Below are 20,627 nucleotides of genomic sequence, written 5' to 3'. Positions count from 1 at the left end.
CTACCTTGAACTACTTCCATTGAATCAGGGAAAAAAAAAAAATTCTATAGGCCCCTTTTGTTTTGGTTTCTTGAAGGTGGTGTGAGGTGACCAGCTACAAGATTGGTAGGAACTTTGACTTAAGCCACTAAACACTCACTTGCCATGAATAGTCAAATTCCTGAACTTCATCCTCCACATCTTCACCATTAGATGTATGTTGTCAAAGTCGGGGCAATAATTCATTTTCCTCCTCTGTTTCTTTTTTCAACATATACTCCCCAATCTCCTCACGAACATGAGCATTCTTTTATATTTCGAAACCCTCCAACAATATGTTGTTTAGCCCAGAGTTATATTGCTCAGAATACTCCTCCCTTTGTTACTTTACCACAAAAATTGTGAGTCACATTATTTCTATTTTTTTTCATCTCCCAATGTGTATACTTCCATGCAGGATCTTTCTTTGCAGAGCCTTCAGAATCCATTTCAAGTGGATAGTAGGCAGCAGTGGCAGCACACTAGGAACTAGGAAGCAGCAGCTGCAATTGCTAAATAATTAAATTGTGTATCATAGAAATAAGGATAAATAGAAAATAAGGAAGCAGCAGCATACAACAGCTATAGTTGTAAATTTCAGAAAGTGGCCAACAATAAATAAATAAATAAAAATAGTATCCAAAGTATGGCTGATCATAAATAAAATAAATAAAACTAAACAGTATCTCAAGTCTGGCCAACAGCAAGAAAACTGAGAGCTCCTCTGGACTCAATCGGTCACCAAAAAAGGAGAGAACACTCGGAAAAGTAGAATTTCGAACAAGAATAAGAAGAAGACTCCCCTGAATCTGTCGAAGATAAGATAAAGAAGCTTCGGAGTTTGAACCCTGCTAGAACTTCAAATAAGAACAGCCTTCAAGTCTTCGAAAAAGATGACTTTTGATTTGAAGAAGAAGAATTAAATAATTTGCTAGGGCTTGCGAGATGGAATTTCGAAAACAAGCAAGAAACGATCAAACCTGCTAGCTTGCGAGATGAAACTTTGAACACAAGCAGCGGCAAGGCTTTCGTGAATAGTTTTCACTGGGATCTCCCAAGTAAAAGGGTCCAGAAAAGGAAAGGGGGTTTAAACACAAAAGGCAAACAAGTCACACCTCATGCTCAACAGCACCCCACTGCACCTCAGTGCACCTGTCACCCCCTCTGAGGAGCAGAACTAGTCACCCCTATGTGCCTTGTGCCTCAGGCACGAGCTTGACTACTATGGGCACAGGCCTTTTGGAAATTAATTTTTTACTTAAAATACATAACATATATCAAATATATGATAAAAATTATATGAATTTTATTAAGATAAGTTATACAATATTATGATCTGTTATATGAACTTCATCACTTAAAAATAGCATACAGATAATCCAAAATCACATTATCCAAGCTATATTTGACCATGGAATGGCAACACCACACGCATGGTGTCCCAGCCAATACAAAAAGTACAAATACATGGTCTCCCCTCATTCCCCCATCTCTCTCTAGTCAGCTCACCCTCTACAGCATCAGACATGCAACAGTGGCATCTGACATAGAATTGACCACTGGTTGTGCGATTATCAACATGAGATAAAACCAGATCAAAGATGTAGAGGAGTCAGTCCAAGCACATAGAAGTAGATTATCAAAGCAAATAGAAGAGAAAAGCAGATCGGGTAGATTGGGGAGAGAGAATGAGAGAGAGATCATTGAAGAGAGGAAGGGACTACAGAGAGATTGCCAAGAGTCAATTGAAGAAGCTTGCTGGAAATAGAGGAAAGGAATGTCTTAAAGGTTAATGGAGAAGCTGCCAGCGTGTGGCCATCTGTCAGATAGTGAAGAGGGAGAGTGATGGTTGCTCTCTCTTTGAGCTCCGCCCCTTTTTTTTGGTTTTATATTTATCATTTAAATATTAAAATTAACTTCATATAATGCTTGCACCTTTGTTGGCGCAGGGTAAAGAGCACACCTTTTTCTCTTGGTCGCACCTAACCATTTTCTCAAATGCACCATGGTGTTTTAGCTCCAAAAAGAACTGATGCGCACCACAAAATCACCTTCTAAAACACTGCTAGCAATCTCTCCTGCTAGATTTAACAAAGCAGCTAATACAAGGTCTAATGGCAATCTAAAGGGAAACCAACAGTTGATATCAGCCAACGCTAGGCAATGACCTTCCTTTAGACATCATAAAGCTGGTAGCAACGTGGTTGATCACTCAAGATGATACACCATGTGATGATAACTCAACATCTCATGGAACCAGAGTTTGACAAAGATGATCCAAATGATGAAGGCTAACACAACAGTGACAATGGATGTGTTAATGTAGTATGGAGAATACTTGCTCTTGTAGAGGATAGATTGCTGACTACTATATTCCATACCCATGCAATGTCATTGTTTGAGGTTATATATGTCTTTTAGTATTATTATTATTATTGTGTTAGTATGTTAATTAGTGAGAGTTCATAAGGGTATTATTGTCATTAGAATGTATTTAATTTGTATTAAAAATAGAGGGAGAGACCTATCTTCAAGTTAGGTCATTCATTTTAATCAAATCTTAGCATGGTATCAGAGCGTGATCCAAATTAAACCCTATTCCCCTTAGACATCGCTGGAAAACACCATTCCCACGGCTGCACTTTCCAGATCCATCTCCATCCCATATTATTTCACAAAACCAACCATACACCCATAAACACAACCCCCCCCCCCCCCCCCAACTACCCACCCCACAAAATCTCATCGCCGGAGGACACCCCCCTCGCCCCCACACACCAGCCAAATTCCAGCAGGGCCAACCCCACGTGCCAGCACGTGAGGGAAGTTCCCACCACTTTTTTCTTTTCTTTTTTTCCTCTGCCATGCTCTGATTCCTTCTTTAGACTATATTATCAAGCTGTTAGGCCAGTTTTTTGCTCAAAAATTCAACCTTTTTCAACCATGCACTCATAGTATTCCGTTAATTTCTTTAAAGTTTGAGAAGGCTTCTTTGTGAGTTTTTTGGAGCTGTGGCAGCATTTGTATGTTCAGTTGTGAGGCTGTGGCAGTGCTACATCCATTGGTGAGTTGTTTACCTCATCCATGCTTGTGTTAGTACTTCACATAGTTTGTGATTGTCCCGATTATTGATTGTTCTTCTTGTTTTTGGTGTGGTTGCGCTGTGGCAGTGCTATATCCGTCGGCGAATTATTAGAACTACTTCAATATTTCTTTTTGCGCATGAAGTCTTTGTGAATTCATACGGCTTTAGTTCTTACATTTCTTTCTTATGAACCATTCTTTGAAATTTTCGATATTTTTTTTAATTTCCTATGTTTATTCCTTTAATTCACGAAACGGAAGGACTTCTATTGAAATCCCCATATAAATTCACAGTAGTAGGGCAAATTAGATATTCATATCTAATATCGAAAACGTAAACCAACTATTCAAATATGAGATTCAATCGGATTATAGAATCATTCATTCTTCGAAACATCCACAAGAGTTGGCTTATATATAGCTATTAGATTACATCTACCTACTTCAACCCCCCTTATCTAATCATATTTCATGAATCTTGTTTTTGGTAGTTTTTGTAAACTCTTCTCTTCCTTTTCTTTATCATTATCCCACATGGATTCTCATTCATTTGGTGCTCACATAGTTTGAGATTGTCCCTGTTATTGACTGGTCTTCTTGTTTTTGGTGTGGTTGCTCATTTGTGAGTGATGTGGCAGTCCTATATCCGGCGGTGAGTTGTTCACCTCGTCCGTGGTTGTGACAATGCTTCACATAGTTTGTGATTGTTCCAATTAGTTTTGATTGTCGCTGCCACAAATAATGACTCAAAAGTTGGATGGAAAGACCTTTGTTCAATGGTATAAAGCTGTTCGAATTTTTTTAGCAAGATTAGGGAAATCTGACCACTTGCTCCAATCTAATTCTTCTGTGGAGAATACGAAAGGCGTGCAGGTTCAGAAAGACGCCTTGATTGTTTCCCTTTTAGGGAATTTGATGGAGCCACAAATTGCACGGTTGTGTATACATTCAAGGAGAATTGGGATTATGCCAAACTTCTATACTCCAGTAACATTACACGTATGTATGATTTATCCCAGGAGTACTTTCAGTTACAACAAGGAGATAGGAGTATTGCAGATTATTTGGGAGAGATGAAGTGTATTCATGAGGAGCTTAATGTCGTGCAACCTAAAAACTGCCGATGTTTGTAAGATGCAGAAGCAAAGCGAGCAGATGGCAGTTCCTTATGTTCTAGCAAGTCTAGAGACTTGCATTTGAGGCAATTCAATCCCATATACTCAATAGTGTCAACCTGCCATCATTTGCAAAAGTTTATTCTTGTGTCCTTCATGTTTCCTTAGCACGCATTCTCCTACTCTTGCATCTGGCTCTGAGAGGGCAGCCTTTGTTAAACAAGGTTGATTCAAGTTCTCTCAACAACTGCAAAAGTTATCGTGGTAGTTCGAGTGGTTGTAGTCGTAGAGATGAACGAGGCAAAGGTACTCCTTGCAAGTGCACTCATTGTGGACAGAATAGTCATACTATTGAGCAGTGTTGGGATCTTTACGACAAACCTTCACTTGTTGCCAATGCAGCCACCACTAACTTCACACCTTTGGGGGCAGCCAATGCAGCCACCACCGACTCCTAACCTTTGGGGTCAAGTGGGGGACAACATATTGTATCTATCTCAGAGGAAGAGTATTCCAATTTGCAGCAGTATCAAGCATCCCAAGAAGCTTCTCTTCCCATTGCATTTCTTGCCCAAACAGGTTATCACACAATATGCCTGTCATCCAGTACTTCTCCTCCTAGTACTTGGGTAATAGACTCCGCTGTCACTAATCATATCACACGTATACCTAACTTTTTCTCCCCTCTTCAATATCCTGCAAATTTACCTCATGTTACTCTTGCTGATAGATCCACTATTGTAGTCGAGGGAATTGGGACTGTAAATTCCACTTCTTCTATTTCTCTTCCTTAGGTTATATATATTCCCAAAATTACTAAATCTATGAATTGTTCAATGACATTCTTCTCTGATTCTGTGATTATTCAAGATTTGGAAACGAGGAAGACGATTGGCAGAGGGTGTGAAGCTGGTGGACTCTTATCACTTTGAGCCATTATCTCCATCTACCGTCAGCACTGCTGCTGCCACACCTTTCCAAATTCATTGTTGCCTAGGTCATCCTTCATTGGAAAAGTTAAAATGTCTTGTTCCTAGTTTGAGTTCTGTGTCTAGTCTCGATTGTGAGTTGTCAGTTGGGAAAGTGCCATCGTGTTTCTTTCGCTTCCTGAGTCAATAAACAGGCTTCAAGTCCTTTTATGTTAGTTCATTCATATGTCAGGGGTCCTAGCAAGGTTGTGTCCAAGTTAGGTTTCTAGTACTTGGTAACCTTTGTGGATGATTATTCAAGAATGACTTCGTTATATTTAATAAAAGATCGTTCTGAGTTATTTCATGTATTTTGTACCCTTTGTTCTAAAATAAAACTCAATTTGGTTTGCCAGTTCCAATACTTCGAAGTGATAATGCTAAAGAGTTTTTCAATGCACAATTCACTACTTATATGATTCAATTTGGTATTGATCATCAATCATCCTATGCCCACACTCCCCAACAAAATGTGGTTGCAGAGCGGAAAAATAAACATCTTGAAATCACTCACACGTCGCACCTTGCTTTATCAATGCATGTACCTAAAGTGTTTTGGAGTGATGTTGTACTTATTGTTTGTTATCCAATCAATAGAACCCCATCCTCTTTTCTTAGTGGTAAAAATCTCATACTCCATTCTCTTTCCTAATTCACCTTTATTTTCTCTTCCTCCTCGTATATTTGGATATGTGTACATTGTTCATCAACAACTCCTGGGGCAGACAAGTTGGATCCTCGTGCTATAAAATGTGTCTTCTAGGCTACTCATATACTTAAAAGGGATATCGCTATCATAGTCATGTGCTACATTGCTTCTTTGCTTCTGCCGATGTTACCTTCTTTGAGTCTACACCTTACTACACCCAGTCACTGAGCGCTTTTGAGCTCAATGAGTCTCTTCCTTTGCCTAATCTTCTAGATTCTACATCGAGTCTCCATGTAGTTCGAGTCCTTCTCATCTTCTTGACCATCCTAATTTGAAGGTGTATCACGACAAAAGCTCCAAGGAAGAGAGTCCCCTTTAACTTCTACTACCATGCCTTTGGTTTCCTTGTCTGATGATCATACTTCCCATGATGCTGATCCTCCTATCGCTGTTCAAAAAGGTAAACACAAATTTCCAACAATGTTTCTTATGACTCCTTATCACCCTCCTATTATTGTTTTGTTACTGCTTTATCATCTACTACCCTTCCTAAATCTGTTTCAAAAGCCTTAGCCCATTCTAGGCGGAGGGATACTATGGTTGAAAAGATGAGCGCTTTAATTGAAAATGGTACCTAGGACTAGGTACCTCTTCCTCCAAACAAGTTTGTGGTCAGTTGTTGCTAGGTTTACACTGTGAGAGTCAACCCTAATGGTTATGTGGCTCGTCTAAAGGTTTGTCTTGTTATTAAGCGATACACTCAAGTGTATGGTCAAGATTATTCTAATACTTTCTCTCCAACTTCCAAACTTACATCGGTACACATATTCATCTCCTTAGCTACTACTTGTCACTGGCCTCTGTATCTGCTAGATATGAAAAATGCCTTCTTGCATGGTGACCTTGAGGAGGAGGTTTATATAAAGCAACAACTTGGGTTTGTTACTTTAGAGGAGTCAGGCTTAGCGTGTCGGCTCAAAATGGTTTTATATGGTTTAAAACAGTCTCCCAGAGCATGGTTTGGTTGTTTCAGTGTTGCAGTACTTGAGTTTGGTCTTCGACAATGTGATGTGGGTCATTTCGTGTTTTATCATCATACTTCATTGGGTAGGATCATTCTTGTTGTTTATGTGGATGATATTCTTATTACAGTTGATGATGATAAAAGTATTCAGAGTCTCAAACTTTTTCTGCAAACTATGTTTCAAACCAAAGATTTGGAACTGTTGAAATGCTTATTGAGTATAAAACTATCCAAATTTCGTATCGAAATTGTTGTGTCAAAGAGGAAGCGTGTTTTTGATCTGTTCGATGAAACTAGCTTGTTGGGATCTAAACCAATCGATACACCCATGGATCCTAACAAGTTAATGTCGGATATGATTGATTTGCTACCTAATCCTAGACAATGCCAGAGACTTGTTCGAAAGTTGAATTATCTCATAGTTACTCAACCGAACATATCTTTTGCAAACAAGTGTTGTGAGTCAATTTCTAGATTCTTCGAGGGCAAGTCATTAGCATGCAATAATTCACATCTTGAGACCTCTCCCAGGTGTACCTGGGAGAGGTCTTTTATATTGTGATCAGGGTCGCACTTATATCTATGGATATACAGATGCAGATTGGGCTAGATCGCTTTCCGATCGAAGATCCACCATCGGGTATTGTATCTTGGTTGGTGGTAATTTGATTTCTTGGAAGAGTAAGAAACAAACTGTGATAGCGAGGTCAAGTGCTGAATCAGAATATAGAGTTATGGCTCACACTACGTATGAACTTGTATGGTTGAAAAGAATTGGGGTTTTCGCATTCTCAGCCCATGAACTTGATATGTGATAATCAAGTTGCTCTTCCAACCCAGTATTTCATCAGCAGACGAAGCACATTGAAGTTAATTGTCACTTTCATTAGGAGAAACTTGTGCAGAAGATCATTACAACTGCTTATGTGAAGTCGGACATGCAGCTTGCTGATTTGTTTACCAAAGCGTTGGAGGGTGCTCGTGTTAAATTCATTGGTAACAAGCTAGGAGCATGTGACATTTATGCTCTAGTTTAAGGGGGAGTGTCAGAGGTTATATGTCTTTTAGTATTATTATTGAGTGTGCTATTATGTTAATTAGTTAGAGTTAATAAGAGTATTATTGTCATTAGAATGTATTTAATTTGTATTATAAATAGAGGAAGAGACCTATCTTCAAGTTAGGTCATTCATTTTAATCAAATCATAATAGTCATTATTGACAATGGCAGCAGTTTTAACATTGTTTCAAAGGAATTTGCTACAGAAACTTCAACATGAACCTGGAAAGCATCCTTACCTATATTGGGCACTACGGCAATGAGGTGTGGTGTGAAGTGTGACATTATTCCTATGACACTAACACATGATACACATTAGTTGTTGGTTCTTTGTGTGTGTGTTTTGCATATTTATAAAATGGATCAAGATCAAACCTTCTTGAAATCATGCAGTTTCAAATAGCAAGCGGCTCTATTACTGTGAAGTGCAATCTTCTGCACCTTCATCTTTGCTATCGCAAGCGCTTCAGTGTAAAACCCTAGCGCCTCATGGTGTCGTCCCTCTCGGTACATCTGGTGAGCTCTCTCAATCATATTTGATGCCATCCTTCTAAGAAATCCCGAAACACACATATCAAACTATACTGTTAAATTCAAATTCTCAGTATATAAAACAGTTTCAGGCTAAGTTTTGAAAATCTGAAAACAGGGGGGAAAGATTTCACAATTACAACGATTTAAAAAGTTTGATTTGCATAAACAAATAGGCCACACTATAAACTCAATCCATGAATCAATTCTTCATGTCAATGAAATTTATTTACACGGATGGGTTTGGTTGATTCTAACTCTTACAGTTACAGCCAATTTCATCTTGCCAAACTTGACTATTGGTAAGCAAACTAGCAAAGTGGCATGTTATTGGAATTGACTTACAAGCAAACTAATGGACCATAGTCCATACATTAGGGCAGCTTAATCTTTTGTGTGCTTTAACAGAACTAGTAGAATGGGCATGTACAATATATGATTGTAAAAGGAATCAGCAATCAAAAGGCACAAGGACAGATCATCATTACATAACATACAATATAAGCAGCGCACATATACCAAAGAAAAAACAAAAAACAAAAAACAAAACAATACATTTTTTTGAAACCATTCATCTTACAAAGATTTGGTTATTGAATTTTAAGGGGTTTCACTTGTTTCAATCAAAAGCTTCTACAACAAGATTGTTTTCAATGGAAAAACAAAATGAGTTGGAAATGAGCATCTCGACAAAGATAAAACCATAACAATTGAAGCAAATTTGAAATAAGCATCTCTGAGATGTTTAGACCCAATAATTCAAAGTAATTTTTTATAAGAACCCACAAAATTCAAAGTATGACATTAGTGTCGCTAAAATAACTTATGTGAACGTGACTAAATATACTATTAAGTCAGCACCACCGTTCATCAAATCCACAAAAGCAAGAACAAAACCAATAAAACCAACTATTTGCATTATTAAGTTTTCAGATAATCCAATAACCACTTGGCAAAAGAGGAGAAACTACAAATACAAAACATACAAGCGATTCTAGATTGCAAGATGGGATCCTTTCCCATTAATTACCTCCGTCTCCCCCCCCCCCCCTCTGAGCCAAATTCAAAGACAAAGGATTCCCAAACCCTATTATTGAAAAGTTTGAAAGGAGAGTGGCAGGAACGAAACGAAACTTCTTATCAGAAAAGGGCAAAACTCACCATCATTAGGAGCACTTTGAAGAATCTTCTAGTTTATTTCATGTCCCTCTTTCCCTTACTGGCCTTAATTGCTAGGAGATTGGAGGGAATTCAGAGAACATTTCTTTGGGGTAGCTTAGAGGAGGAGTTTAAATATTACCTTGTTAGATGACGAGAAGTCAAACAACCCATTTGTTCAAGAGGTTTGGGGTTGAAATCCCTCCCTACTTTCAATAAAGCCCTGCTTGGGAAGTGGAGTAAAACCACTTTTGGTGGGATAGAGAGAGAAAGAGATTACAACCTAGGCAATAGTATGAAATCCTCAAAAAAAATAAAATAATATAAATAAATTAAATACGAACAATAATTAACCAAGAAATCCCCTCTTTAAACCCTTACCACTATCACCAACCACTTCAAATTTGTTAATTCCCTTTGACCCTTCTTTGCTTTAGTTTTACCACCATGAAGCCAAATTTTGTTTCCTCCACCATCAGACAATTGTGACCCCAAATTATCCATCAAATGCTGATCTTGAAAATCCTTCCCATAATTCTCCTTTACAAAAACGAGAACGACTTCATCTTTACCATTTGCTTTGATTCAATTCCATCATTTTCAAAAATGCTAATCATCTCCAATCCCTCGATGGGAGGTGGTAGCACATACATTAAATCCTCAAGCATATCAGATGAATCAGAAGCATAACCATACTCCGAAACTCATCCAAAAGCAAACCCCAATCACAATCAAATTCACTAAAGCTTATATAGTACCTTTTCATTGTCCATAACATATCCCAAATTCTTTGCAAATACGAGCCTTCTCACTTGTCTCACCCTTCTAAACAGTTGGCTCTTCCTATATGCTTACACTTCTTCTTAAATCTCTTCTTAGAATTTATTCCGTTCTCACCCAAATTAACTCATTGTCTTCAAGTTTTTTTCTCATTTCAACACTCAACTACACTGCATTCAAACCAACGTAAAAATTTTGGCCCTTAAACTTGTTAGGATTTACTTCCTCACTAGTAGATTTTCCCTAAAAAAAAATTTTGAATTTCCTAACAAAGACTTTGCGCTTGGTTCAAACGAGGTAAAAAAGCTTGGAGCCCCTCCTTGCAGAATCCTCTTAGGCTTTGTCATTAGGAATTTGTGTCTTCTAATTTAAATGGCTCAATTGCAAATAGCCAACCTTCTCCTCTCTTCATCATGCTAGCCCAAATTCAAACATCCAAATTGATTATAGGCTCAATCAATAAGCTGGCCCAATAAATAATTAACACATATCCCTTCCTATCCACAATATGTCCCAAGTCCAAAACAATCACAAGAGAACCAGAGCAACACCACTCCGCCTTCATCAACCCATCTTCCCCACAGGTAACCCTAGACATCTCTAAAACCTTGCGTCTCCGGCCAAAACCCTAGACATCTCAATTGTGGGAGACTTAAGCTCAAGCTGAACTTTGTTTGCTCCCTACAATGAAATCCCATGGTCTTCCTCTTGCAATCCTCCCCCTCCCCACAATTATCAAATAGTGTTTAATCTCTACTGCCAAGACAACATTTGAGACATTGTTATAACGATAATTTCCTTCCCCTGCAATGTCTTATCTCGTTGAGACAACTTAGCTCCACACATAGATAACACTTCTCTTTCAACTCCACCAACATTGCGAATAAGAGAAGATCCAACCAACACACTAAATTCTTTCCCAAAACAGCACCATTCATGACCATTTGAAACCCAAGAGCAAAAACCCAAAACTTCTTTACTTTCCATCCATGCCCTAATTCCAATAGCTTCTCAACCTTTGTTGAACGAATCCCTAACCAATATCACAAATTACCAACATAAACTCAAAAGCCCTGCCCAAACATCAAAGAAACAACGAAAATCCATTAAAGAACCAATTAGTAGCACTTGACGACAACCTCTCCCACCTATTTGCTCTTTAGGAGCATTTGGGACTCAAGATTCAGAGAGTGGGTTTTTCCTTTTCTAGGGGCTTCGGGGGTCAATTAGTGGCTTGGGATATGAAAAAGGGTAGGGGTAAGCCTAAAATAGCTTGAAATGAGGTAGTGGGGAAGGATTTAACAGCCCTTAATCCAAAAGAGGAAAACGCTTTTGATCCAATGAATTAGTAGAAAAGAACTCATGTTGCCAACCCCACCTGGTGGGACTTAAGGCTTGTTGTTGTTGTTGTTGTTTTGTTGTTGTTGATTTTGCTAAAGATTAAGGGTGTTAGGATTTGGTGGTCCCCTTCTATGTATGGTCCTAGTCTTTCCTCTCAACATTATAGCTTTTTTTTTTTTTCAAGAAATGGACTTCCGCATTGGGTGGTGAGAAGTGAGTTCAATATTACTCAAGCTTCAGTGGAGAAGATGAATGTTTCCTAGGTGAATAGTAGCATGACGAGATTTCATTCTTTTATTTGGGAGTGTGGTCTCATCGATGCGCCATTAAATAATGGTTGTTTTATTTGGGTGGCTTCAAGAGAAAGACAGGCCTTGTCAATTCCTCTTCACGATTGGTTAGGAAGAGCTACTTCTGAATATCCTACAAGAGGTGGTGGTCAGACCCACTTCTGTTCATAGTCAAATCCTTTTGGAGTCCAATCCATTCAATGGAGCCGGACTCCATTCAGTTTTGAAATATGTGGTTGATGCACCTTTCCTAGAAAGACAATTTGTGATTGGTGGAAGGAGTGATAGGCTCAAGGTTGAGAAGGTTTTAAGGTGATTAGAAAGCATTAGTTTTCCAAATAAAGAGTCAAGTTGGGAACAAAGAGGAGTTTGGGAATATCAAGGAGAAAAAAAAAAATAACATCTTGAATGATAGATTGTGTTGGATAGATTGGAGGAATGCAATTTGTTCGTAGAGGAAGATAGAGTGAGGAGAGTTCACCTTTATAATGATTTGGAAGTGTTCTTGTTAAGGGGAGAGGAGGTGGCATAAAAAAATCTAGGGTCCGTTGGACTGAGGAAGAGGACTATAACTATAGATTGTTTTATAGGGTAGCTAGAAGTAGGAGAAGGACAAATATGATTAAAGAATCGGAGTTAAGACAAACCTCGTATGCCATCTCGGTAGCAAATGGGGTGGTTGAGGACATGAAAAAAAAAGGGGTAAAAAGGGCATTATTTTCAACTTAGAATTTGAAAAATACTATGATATGGTCAATTCAGGTTTCCTAAAAAATGTGTTAGTTAAAATGGGCTTTGGGCCTTTGTGGTGTAAATGAATTAAAAGGATGCCTTAGTTCAGCTAATATGTTAAGTTAATGGCTAGCCCAAGGATCGGTTTCCACTGATAGTGGATGCTTTGTGTAGGTTTGTGTTTCGTGCCTAGGACTAAGGTGCGATAAGGGGCATTGTGGTTGTTTGGGATGAGGTTGAGGTGTCTTATTTGCAATTTGCCGATGACACAACTTTTTTTCCTAGAAAACATAGTTGGAAATTTTCTTAAGGTTCTCTACTCGTTGAGCATTTTTTAGAAGATGTCAAGGTTAAACATAAATTTTTCTAAGAGTGGTTTAGCAAGCATTAATCTAAACAGTAGGGAGTTAGAGGCCTTTAGATCTCTAGCGGGGTATGATATTTTGGCCTAGTCTATCTTGTATCTTGGGCTTCCTTTGGGGTAACCCCATGTTTGTCGCTTTCTGTAACAAGGTGATCTAGGATGAAATTAGAGAGATGGAAGAAGGCTTGTCTCTCTTTGGGAGTTAGAATTACTCTCATTAATGCTTCCCCTCTCTAATATTTCCTTTTATTTTTTTTTTTCCTTTTTTAAAATTCCCATGAAAATGGTTGGGAACTTGGAGAAATTAATGAGAGATTTTTCATGGTCTAGTTATGGAAAGGACAAGAGGGATCACCTTGTTAGCTGAGAAGTAGTTAGAAGACCTAAATCTGGGCGATTCTTGGGCTTGGTAATGTGTTTTTAAAGAACATTTCCCCAATAAGAAAATGGTTATGGAGATTCCCCTTAGAGTCAACTCTTATGGCACAAGGTAATTAAGAGTAGGTATGGTATTCCCAAGAATGGATGGGATACTAAGGGGAGTAGCATTGTCACTTATGTAGATCCCTTGAATTTGCTTCCCAAGTATCCAATTATCTTTTTCCCCTAACTCATTCCACTGTGGGCCCTAGTGATTGGGTTCGTTTTTGGGAGGATATTTAGGTGGATGAGACTTCATTGGAATGTGTAGTGCCACACTTACATAGATTTTCTTCCATCCATAACACACCAATTTCATATTTTGTCCTTGTGGGGAGGTCTCGTGTCTTGGGACCTCCATTTCTTTAGGAGTCTCAATGAGAGAGAGGTGGATAAGCTCACTTTCCTTTGAGTGTTCTAAATTCTTTTAATATAGATATGAGGGGGATGACATGCTTTGGATAGGGGATCCTTTGGGGCCCTTTCTTCAAAGTCTCTTTTCATTCTTCTAACAAAATCTCTAAATCTTAGTTTGTTCCATCTCGATGATATTATATGAAAGGCTAAAGTTCCTTTTAAGATTCAAGCTTTCATTTAGACTTTGGCTCTTAACAGGATTAAAACAAATGACTCGCAACAAGCTAAGAGCCTCATACGGATCTTAGGCCCAATGTATGTGTGATGTGCCATGAGGGGAATGAAACAAATTGTCATTCATTTTCATAGGTTGGCGAGGTCTTTGTGGATTAATCTGTTCTCCAGTTTTGGCGATGATTGGGTGGCTCCACTGTCTGTTCAAAAGTTCTTAGCAGTTAAATTTTGGGGTTTTGCAAAAGATAGAACAAGAAGAAACTTCGGATTTTGCATTGTATTTGCTTTGTGGGCACTCTGGCTTGAAAGGAATGCTAGGATTTTTAAAAACCAAAAGACTTCTTTGAACTTTATTTGGGAGGAAGTTACTTTTTCTGCTTCCTTTTGAGCGCATTCTTTGGGGGTTTTGAGGGTCTATCGCTGTCCGATATCCATATGGACAGGAAGGCAGCCTTGATTAACTCTTTGATATTCTTCATTTCTGATTTTTTTTAATTGGATGCCTCATCCTCTCTCTGCGATCTCTTCTGTTTGATGACTTTTCTGCTATCGAATTAAAAGATACAAACCCCTTGTATTTGTCTCTAAGAGAGTTGTAACTATAGACAAGGTAATGTCATTCTCATATTATCGAGTACTTCCAAATTGAACAACTTATTCTCAAACATCTGAGTTTTCAGGCCGTCTTTCTAGACTCATAAATATAAAGCAAAAGTTTGGCTACAAATATGTGCACACAATATATAGAAAGAATATAGGGATCTATGAGCTTTAGTGGCATTGGCATGGTTCATGAAATTTAATAGATGCAAGATTAAGAAAAGTTCTTTTGAAATATAATGAATTCAACTATTGCATGAGGCACTTCAGAGAATTCAATAAACATGATTGCTATTTGGGGTTCACTAAATTGCAAATACATTGAAGAGTCATGTCTAGTCAATGAAATACGAAATTTGATTGTTATATTGAAGAATCCTTGCAATTCCTCGTTGCTTAAATATTCTTCAATTGATTCTCGTTACCAGCATCAATTTTCCTGCATCAAAGGGTATTTTCAAGCAATTGTCTTCACCTTTTTAGTTTCAAACACTAGTGAGATCTTCTCCTTTCTTGTTATTTCTTTTCTTATTGCTGTATTAAATTTTTTTTTTCCAATAGTTGGCTAGTTGTGGTGATTTTTTGTCTAGGATTTGTAGGCTTAATATTTGTTTTTTCTATTTTCATTTGCAAGTCTTGGAATATTAAAAAAAATTATTATTTTTTTTTTCAAAAAGTACTATTGCGTGGATTTTAGTCTAGCTTGGATGCACACTCAAAATTGTATGCTTTAAAATTTTTTTAATGCATTGTATGGTGTGAGTAATTTCTACTAGTTGTAGGGTGTAACTTAGAAAACTGTCTTTGTGAAATAAGTTAGCTTAAAAAAAAAACACTCACACATGTACTCTACCTGTGTTACATAAAGTCTTTGTATACACAACCGGTCCCAAGCCCGGATAAAGGAGCAGGGTTGTGTTAGGTAGCTGACAGCCAACATAAAACTTTGTTAGATCTTTTTATATGAATTCTTACCCAAATCACCTAGATGAAGCGAATAGACCAAGTCAGTATAAAAAGGGAGAGGATCAATAAGTTAGTACAAGAAACTAAGATAAGATTAGCAACTTGGAATATAAGGACTCTTATAGGAAAAATTATGGAAATAGTGGAAATAATGTTTAGAAGAAAAATTAATTTAGTCTGCCTTCAAGAGATGAAATGGTTTGTAGAGAAAGCCAAGGAAATTGAGAAATCAAGATTTAAAATTTAGTACATTGGCAAAGAGAAACATAAAAATAGGGTGGGTATAATTGTAGATAGACCTAAAAGATAATGTAGTAGATGTTAAAAGAATAGGGGATAGGATCATTACAATCAATTTAGTTTTAAGCCTACAAATAGCGAACGCCATTAATGCATATGCTCCCCAAATAGGCTTAGCAAAAAATTTGAAAAGACAATTTTGGGAAGATATGGATATTATTTTACGAGGGTTCTGATGTCTGAAAAGACATTCATAGGAGCTGATTTGAATAGTCACATTAGGAAGGATAATATAGGGCATGAGAGGATACAGGAGGCCATAAATATGGAGATAAAAATGAGTCTGGTGATACAATCTTAAATTTTGCCATGTCTTACGATTTGTTTATATTGAATACTTGCTTTATAAAAAGAGAACACTTAATAACTTTCAAGAGTGGGTACAATAAAAGTCAAATAGATTTCTTCTTGACTAAGAACAAGGATCGTTTATCTTGTAAGAATTGTAAAGTTATCCAGGTGAAGTTTGGCTACACAACATAGAGTCTTAGTATTAAAAATATACATATTAAAGAATGGAAGAGAAGAAGTAGCATAAATCAACACAAGACAAATAGATGGTGGAACTTGAAGGAAGATAATTTAGTAAAATTCAAAGATAAAATGAACAAAGAGTGTGATTGGACAATAATCGATAAGGTTGATGCAAATATTATTTGAAATAAAATGGCGAACTCTATTGTAAGGATAGCAAAAGAGGTTTTAGCCGAGTCTAAAGGGAGATGCGTGGATAGTAAAGAAAGTTTGTGGTGGGATCAAGAAATCCAAAAAGTTGTTAAGACAAAAAGAAATTGGTATAAGATATTGCAAAATTGTAGAAATATAGAAAATCTTGAAAATTATAAAGAAGCGGGAAAAAATGCAAAAAAAGACTATCAATGAAGCTAAACATAGAGCTTATGACACTTTATACACTAATCTAGATACAAAAGAAGAAGAAAAAGACATTTATAGACTTGCTAGAGCTAGAGAAAGAAAATGCAAAGATTTAGGTTCTGTAAAATGTATAAAGGACGAGAATGATAATGTCTTAACTAGAGAAGAAGACATAAAAGAAAGGTAGCAGAGATACTTTGATAATTGTTCAATGAAAACCAAAATGAAAGATTGAACTTGGAAGTGACAAATGAAGAGATGATTAAAAAATAGGAGATTTATACGTAAAATTAGAGTCTTTGAAGTTAAGATGGCTTTAAAAAAGATAAAAAGTGGGAAATCTATAGTATCAGATATAATAACAACTGAAGTTTGGAAATGTTTAGTGGATAAAGGAATTATTTGGTTAACTAATCTATTCAATAATATAATATTATAAAAACCAAGAAAATGTCAGAAGAATGGAGGAAAAATAAATTAGTACCTCTGTATAAATACAAAGGCGACATTCAAAACTACAATAACTATCGTAGAATTGAGATTATGAATCATACGATGAAATTATAGGAATGGGCAATGGAACATAGAATAAGATTAGAAACGAAGATTTTAGAAAATAAATTTGGTTTTATGCCTAGGAGATCAACAATAAAAGCTATTTATCTTTTAAGGAAAAGTTCAAGGAAAAGTTCAAGGAAAAGGAGGACTTGCATATGATTTTTATTGATCTAGAGAAAGCTTATGATAGAGTAGCTAGGGAAGTGCTTTGGTGGGTATTAGAAAATAAGGGAGTTTGCAGTACATATACAGAGGTCATTAAGCATATGCACGATAGAGTAGTGACTAGCGTCAAGACCATAAGAGGAGAGTGTAGAGAGTTCCCAATCACAATAGGTGTTCATCAAGGTTCTACTTTGAGTCCTTATCTTTTTACTTTAGTAATTGATGAAATTACTAGGAATATCCAAGATGAGATCCCTTGGTGTATGTTGTTAGCAGATGATATCGTGTTGATTGATGATTGTAGGAGCGGAGTAGAATCTAAGCTAGAGCTTTGGAGAGTCACATTAGAGTCTGAAGGGTTTAGGATAAGTAAGAATAAAACTGAATATATGAAATGTAATTTCAGTAATCTAAGGAGTAGTAATAAAGAGAAGATTAAATTGGATAATCAGAAGATTAATAGCACTGACAGATTTAGATATCTTTGATCTATTATGCAAGGTGAAGGGAAAATTGAAGAAGATGTAGTACATAGAATTAAGACAAGTTCGAAACAATGGAGAGTGCGTCAGGTGTGTTGTGTGATCTTAGAATACCTTTAAAATTAAAAGGAAAATTTTGTAAGACAGCTATAGGGCCAAATATGCTTTATGGTTCAGAATGTTGGGCAACTAAGAAACAATGCATACAAAGAAGGAAAGTTGCTGATATGTGCATGCTAAGGTGGATGAGTGGTTTATCATTAAAAGATAAAGTAAGAAATAAAAATATACCCAAAAATTTAGGCATAGCACTGGTTGAAAACAAGATAAGGGAGGGGCGACTTAGATGATTTGGGCATTTAAAACGTAGGCCTAGTAGAGCACCTGTGAGGAAGAGTTAGTTATGATTTCTAGCATGAAAAGGGGCAGGGTTAGGCCTAAAATTACTTAAAATGAGGTAGTGAGGAAGGATTTAATAGCCTTTAATTTAATAGAGAAAAATGCTGGATCGAGTGAATTGGCAAAAAAGGATTCATGTAGCCAACCCCACCTAGTGGGACTTAAGGTTTGCTGTTGTTGTTGTTGTTGTTGAACCATCTACTTTAATATCTACAGTCCTAGCATTTTAAATTTTCATATTATCTAGTTTAGCTCCTAACACAATTCTTCTCATCAAGTTGCATTTATTTCTTTTCCCTTCTTCTTGAAAAGTCGGTTCATAATTTTTTTTGACAATTTGACAATTAAGTGTAAACTATTTACGCTTGGTCAAAGAAGTGAAAGTCATTAAAACAGAAGGCACAAATTTTTTCGGCAAGTCAAATGTCAAAGTTTTTGAGTTCAACCTTGCACAACCAATGACGGAATTAATCTTAGTAGCATAAAAGAAAGGAAAAGTAACCAGATTATAAATTTCAAAACAAATATGGCAAACATCTTCTATCCAAAAAGCCACATTATCAAAAACATAAATATCTAATAAGCAGCTAATTACAACAGATGCGAAGTGTTGTGTGTATAAATGAACTTTTTTTCTTAAGAGAAAGGAACACTTGATTTATAGAATGAATGTGCCTCTGTGTGTGTGCGTGTTTCTGTGTGCAAAAAGAGGAAGGAAAGTTTTTCTCATGATTAGGGCAAAAAAGGGAACATTTGTCGGTACATAATACCCTGATTATGGGTTTCTAACGCACTACAGGCAATTCTTCTCTAGCCTTGATTAAGTGGGTGGTTTTGGGAGCCTCAAGGCTATAAAAACAAATGAACTATAATAGAGGAAAATAATTACAGGTGTGTTATGATTATCCTAGAAGTTATACATTGTTCTTTTTTATCAAAGAACTGGAGATAGACTCAGAAGACGTGTTGCATGATTCCAAAAGTAAAGGGAAGGAGATTATAAATTTTCTATAGGAGTTCGCATACTTGAAGAGTCACAAGCACAAATTGATTATAGAGGGATTTTATTGGAGTCCTACTGGGCAGACCTTGCACCTTGGTTGGTGAGACCTTTTGACATAGAAGAGGTTGGGGGGCTGGGGGTGATTGAGATGGAAAGTGATAAGGCTCCAAGCCCTAATGGTTTTAGCATGGCTGGCTTTCTTTCAAGTTTCAACATAGTTAGGAGATGGTCTGGGACAATATTATGGAGTTCTTCACGAGTTTCATTTGAATGGGTGGTTGGGAATGAATAAATAGGCAACACTTCTTGGCCTTAAGAACTCTAACCCTAATCATGTTTTACCAATTATCTTCTCCTATTTTGCCACTATGCATCTTATATATTTACCATCTTTTACCTTATTAATTGCATTTTAATCCCCCTTTTTGCAGATTCAACCCAAGCTGTACTAGGAAGTCTTCTGCTTTTGTTTGGTTGCTGTATTTTTTAGCTAGTTATCAACCATGCTTGACAAGTCTAGTCAACCAAAGGATCTTTAGAGATTTTTTTATGTTTAATGCCAATTAATAAAATGATTTTTTTTAAATACCATGACTGCAAATGATAACTATAAGATGAACAGAAAAATGCAAATGTAAGATCAGAATCAAACAAAATGAATGTATTACACGTCAAGTAAATATATGCAATTGATGTAAAATAAAGGCCATAGTAATGACTCATGCCTCTTACCATATTTTTTATCAAGAAGTATGAACAATTATATGAATATATTATTCATACATACATATATATATATATATATATGAATAATTAAAAAGATTTTAACTAAATCTTAGTGCATTACTGAATTCTTTTTGTCCTTACTTATTGCTTCTCTGGAGAATACTAATATTTACAAATAATATATTACTCATATTCTAATGATTAACCAAATCTCTCATACTGCGCAGCTAACAAAGCACCACAATCCAGCCAGCAATCACTCTCGGTGCCAACCCAGTTGGCATAAGCCTAAGCTCTCAACGTCTATTCTTCAATGCAATGCCACGTCAATTATGAACAGTGTTTTAAAAGGCGTTCGTGAGGCACGCCTTGAGGCATTTTGGGCTTAAAACGCCCTAAGGCATAAGTGGAAATGCGAAAATCCAAA

General features: G+C 36.8%; 1 protein-coding gene across 3 annotated transcripts in view; it reads right to left on the bottom strand.

The window, feature by feature from the left end:
* LOC131162031 (uncharacterized) overlaps window positions 1-20,627 on the bottom strand; it is an 82,274-nt gene that overhangs the window by 36,398 nt on the left and 25,249 nt on the right. For all 3 annotated transcript variants that reach the window (XM_058118131.1, XM_058118130.1, XM_058118129.1), the window contains one exon: window positions 8,294-8,468. In XM_058118131.1, the coding sequence (XP_057974114.1) occupies window positions 8,294-8,464 (171 nt within the window). In that variant the 5' untranslated portion in view covers window positions 8,465-8,468. The remainder of the gene's footprint in view (window positions 1-8,293; window positions 8,469-20,627) is intronic.

This window comes from Malania oleifera, chromosome 8 (genome assembly GCF_029873635.1).
Source record: "Malania oleifera isolate guangnan ecotype guangnan chromosome 8, ASM2987363v1, whole genome shotgun sequence".
Taxonomy (NCBI): Eukaryota; Viridiplantae; Streptophyta; class Magnoliopsida; order Santalales; family Ximeniaceae; genus Malania; species Malania oleifera.
The sequence above is the reverse complement of the archived record's forward strand: the minus strand, read 5'-3'. Positions and strand labels throughout refer to the sequence as shown.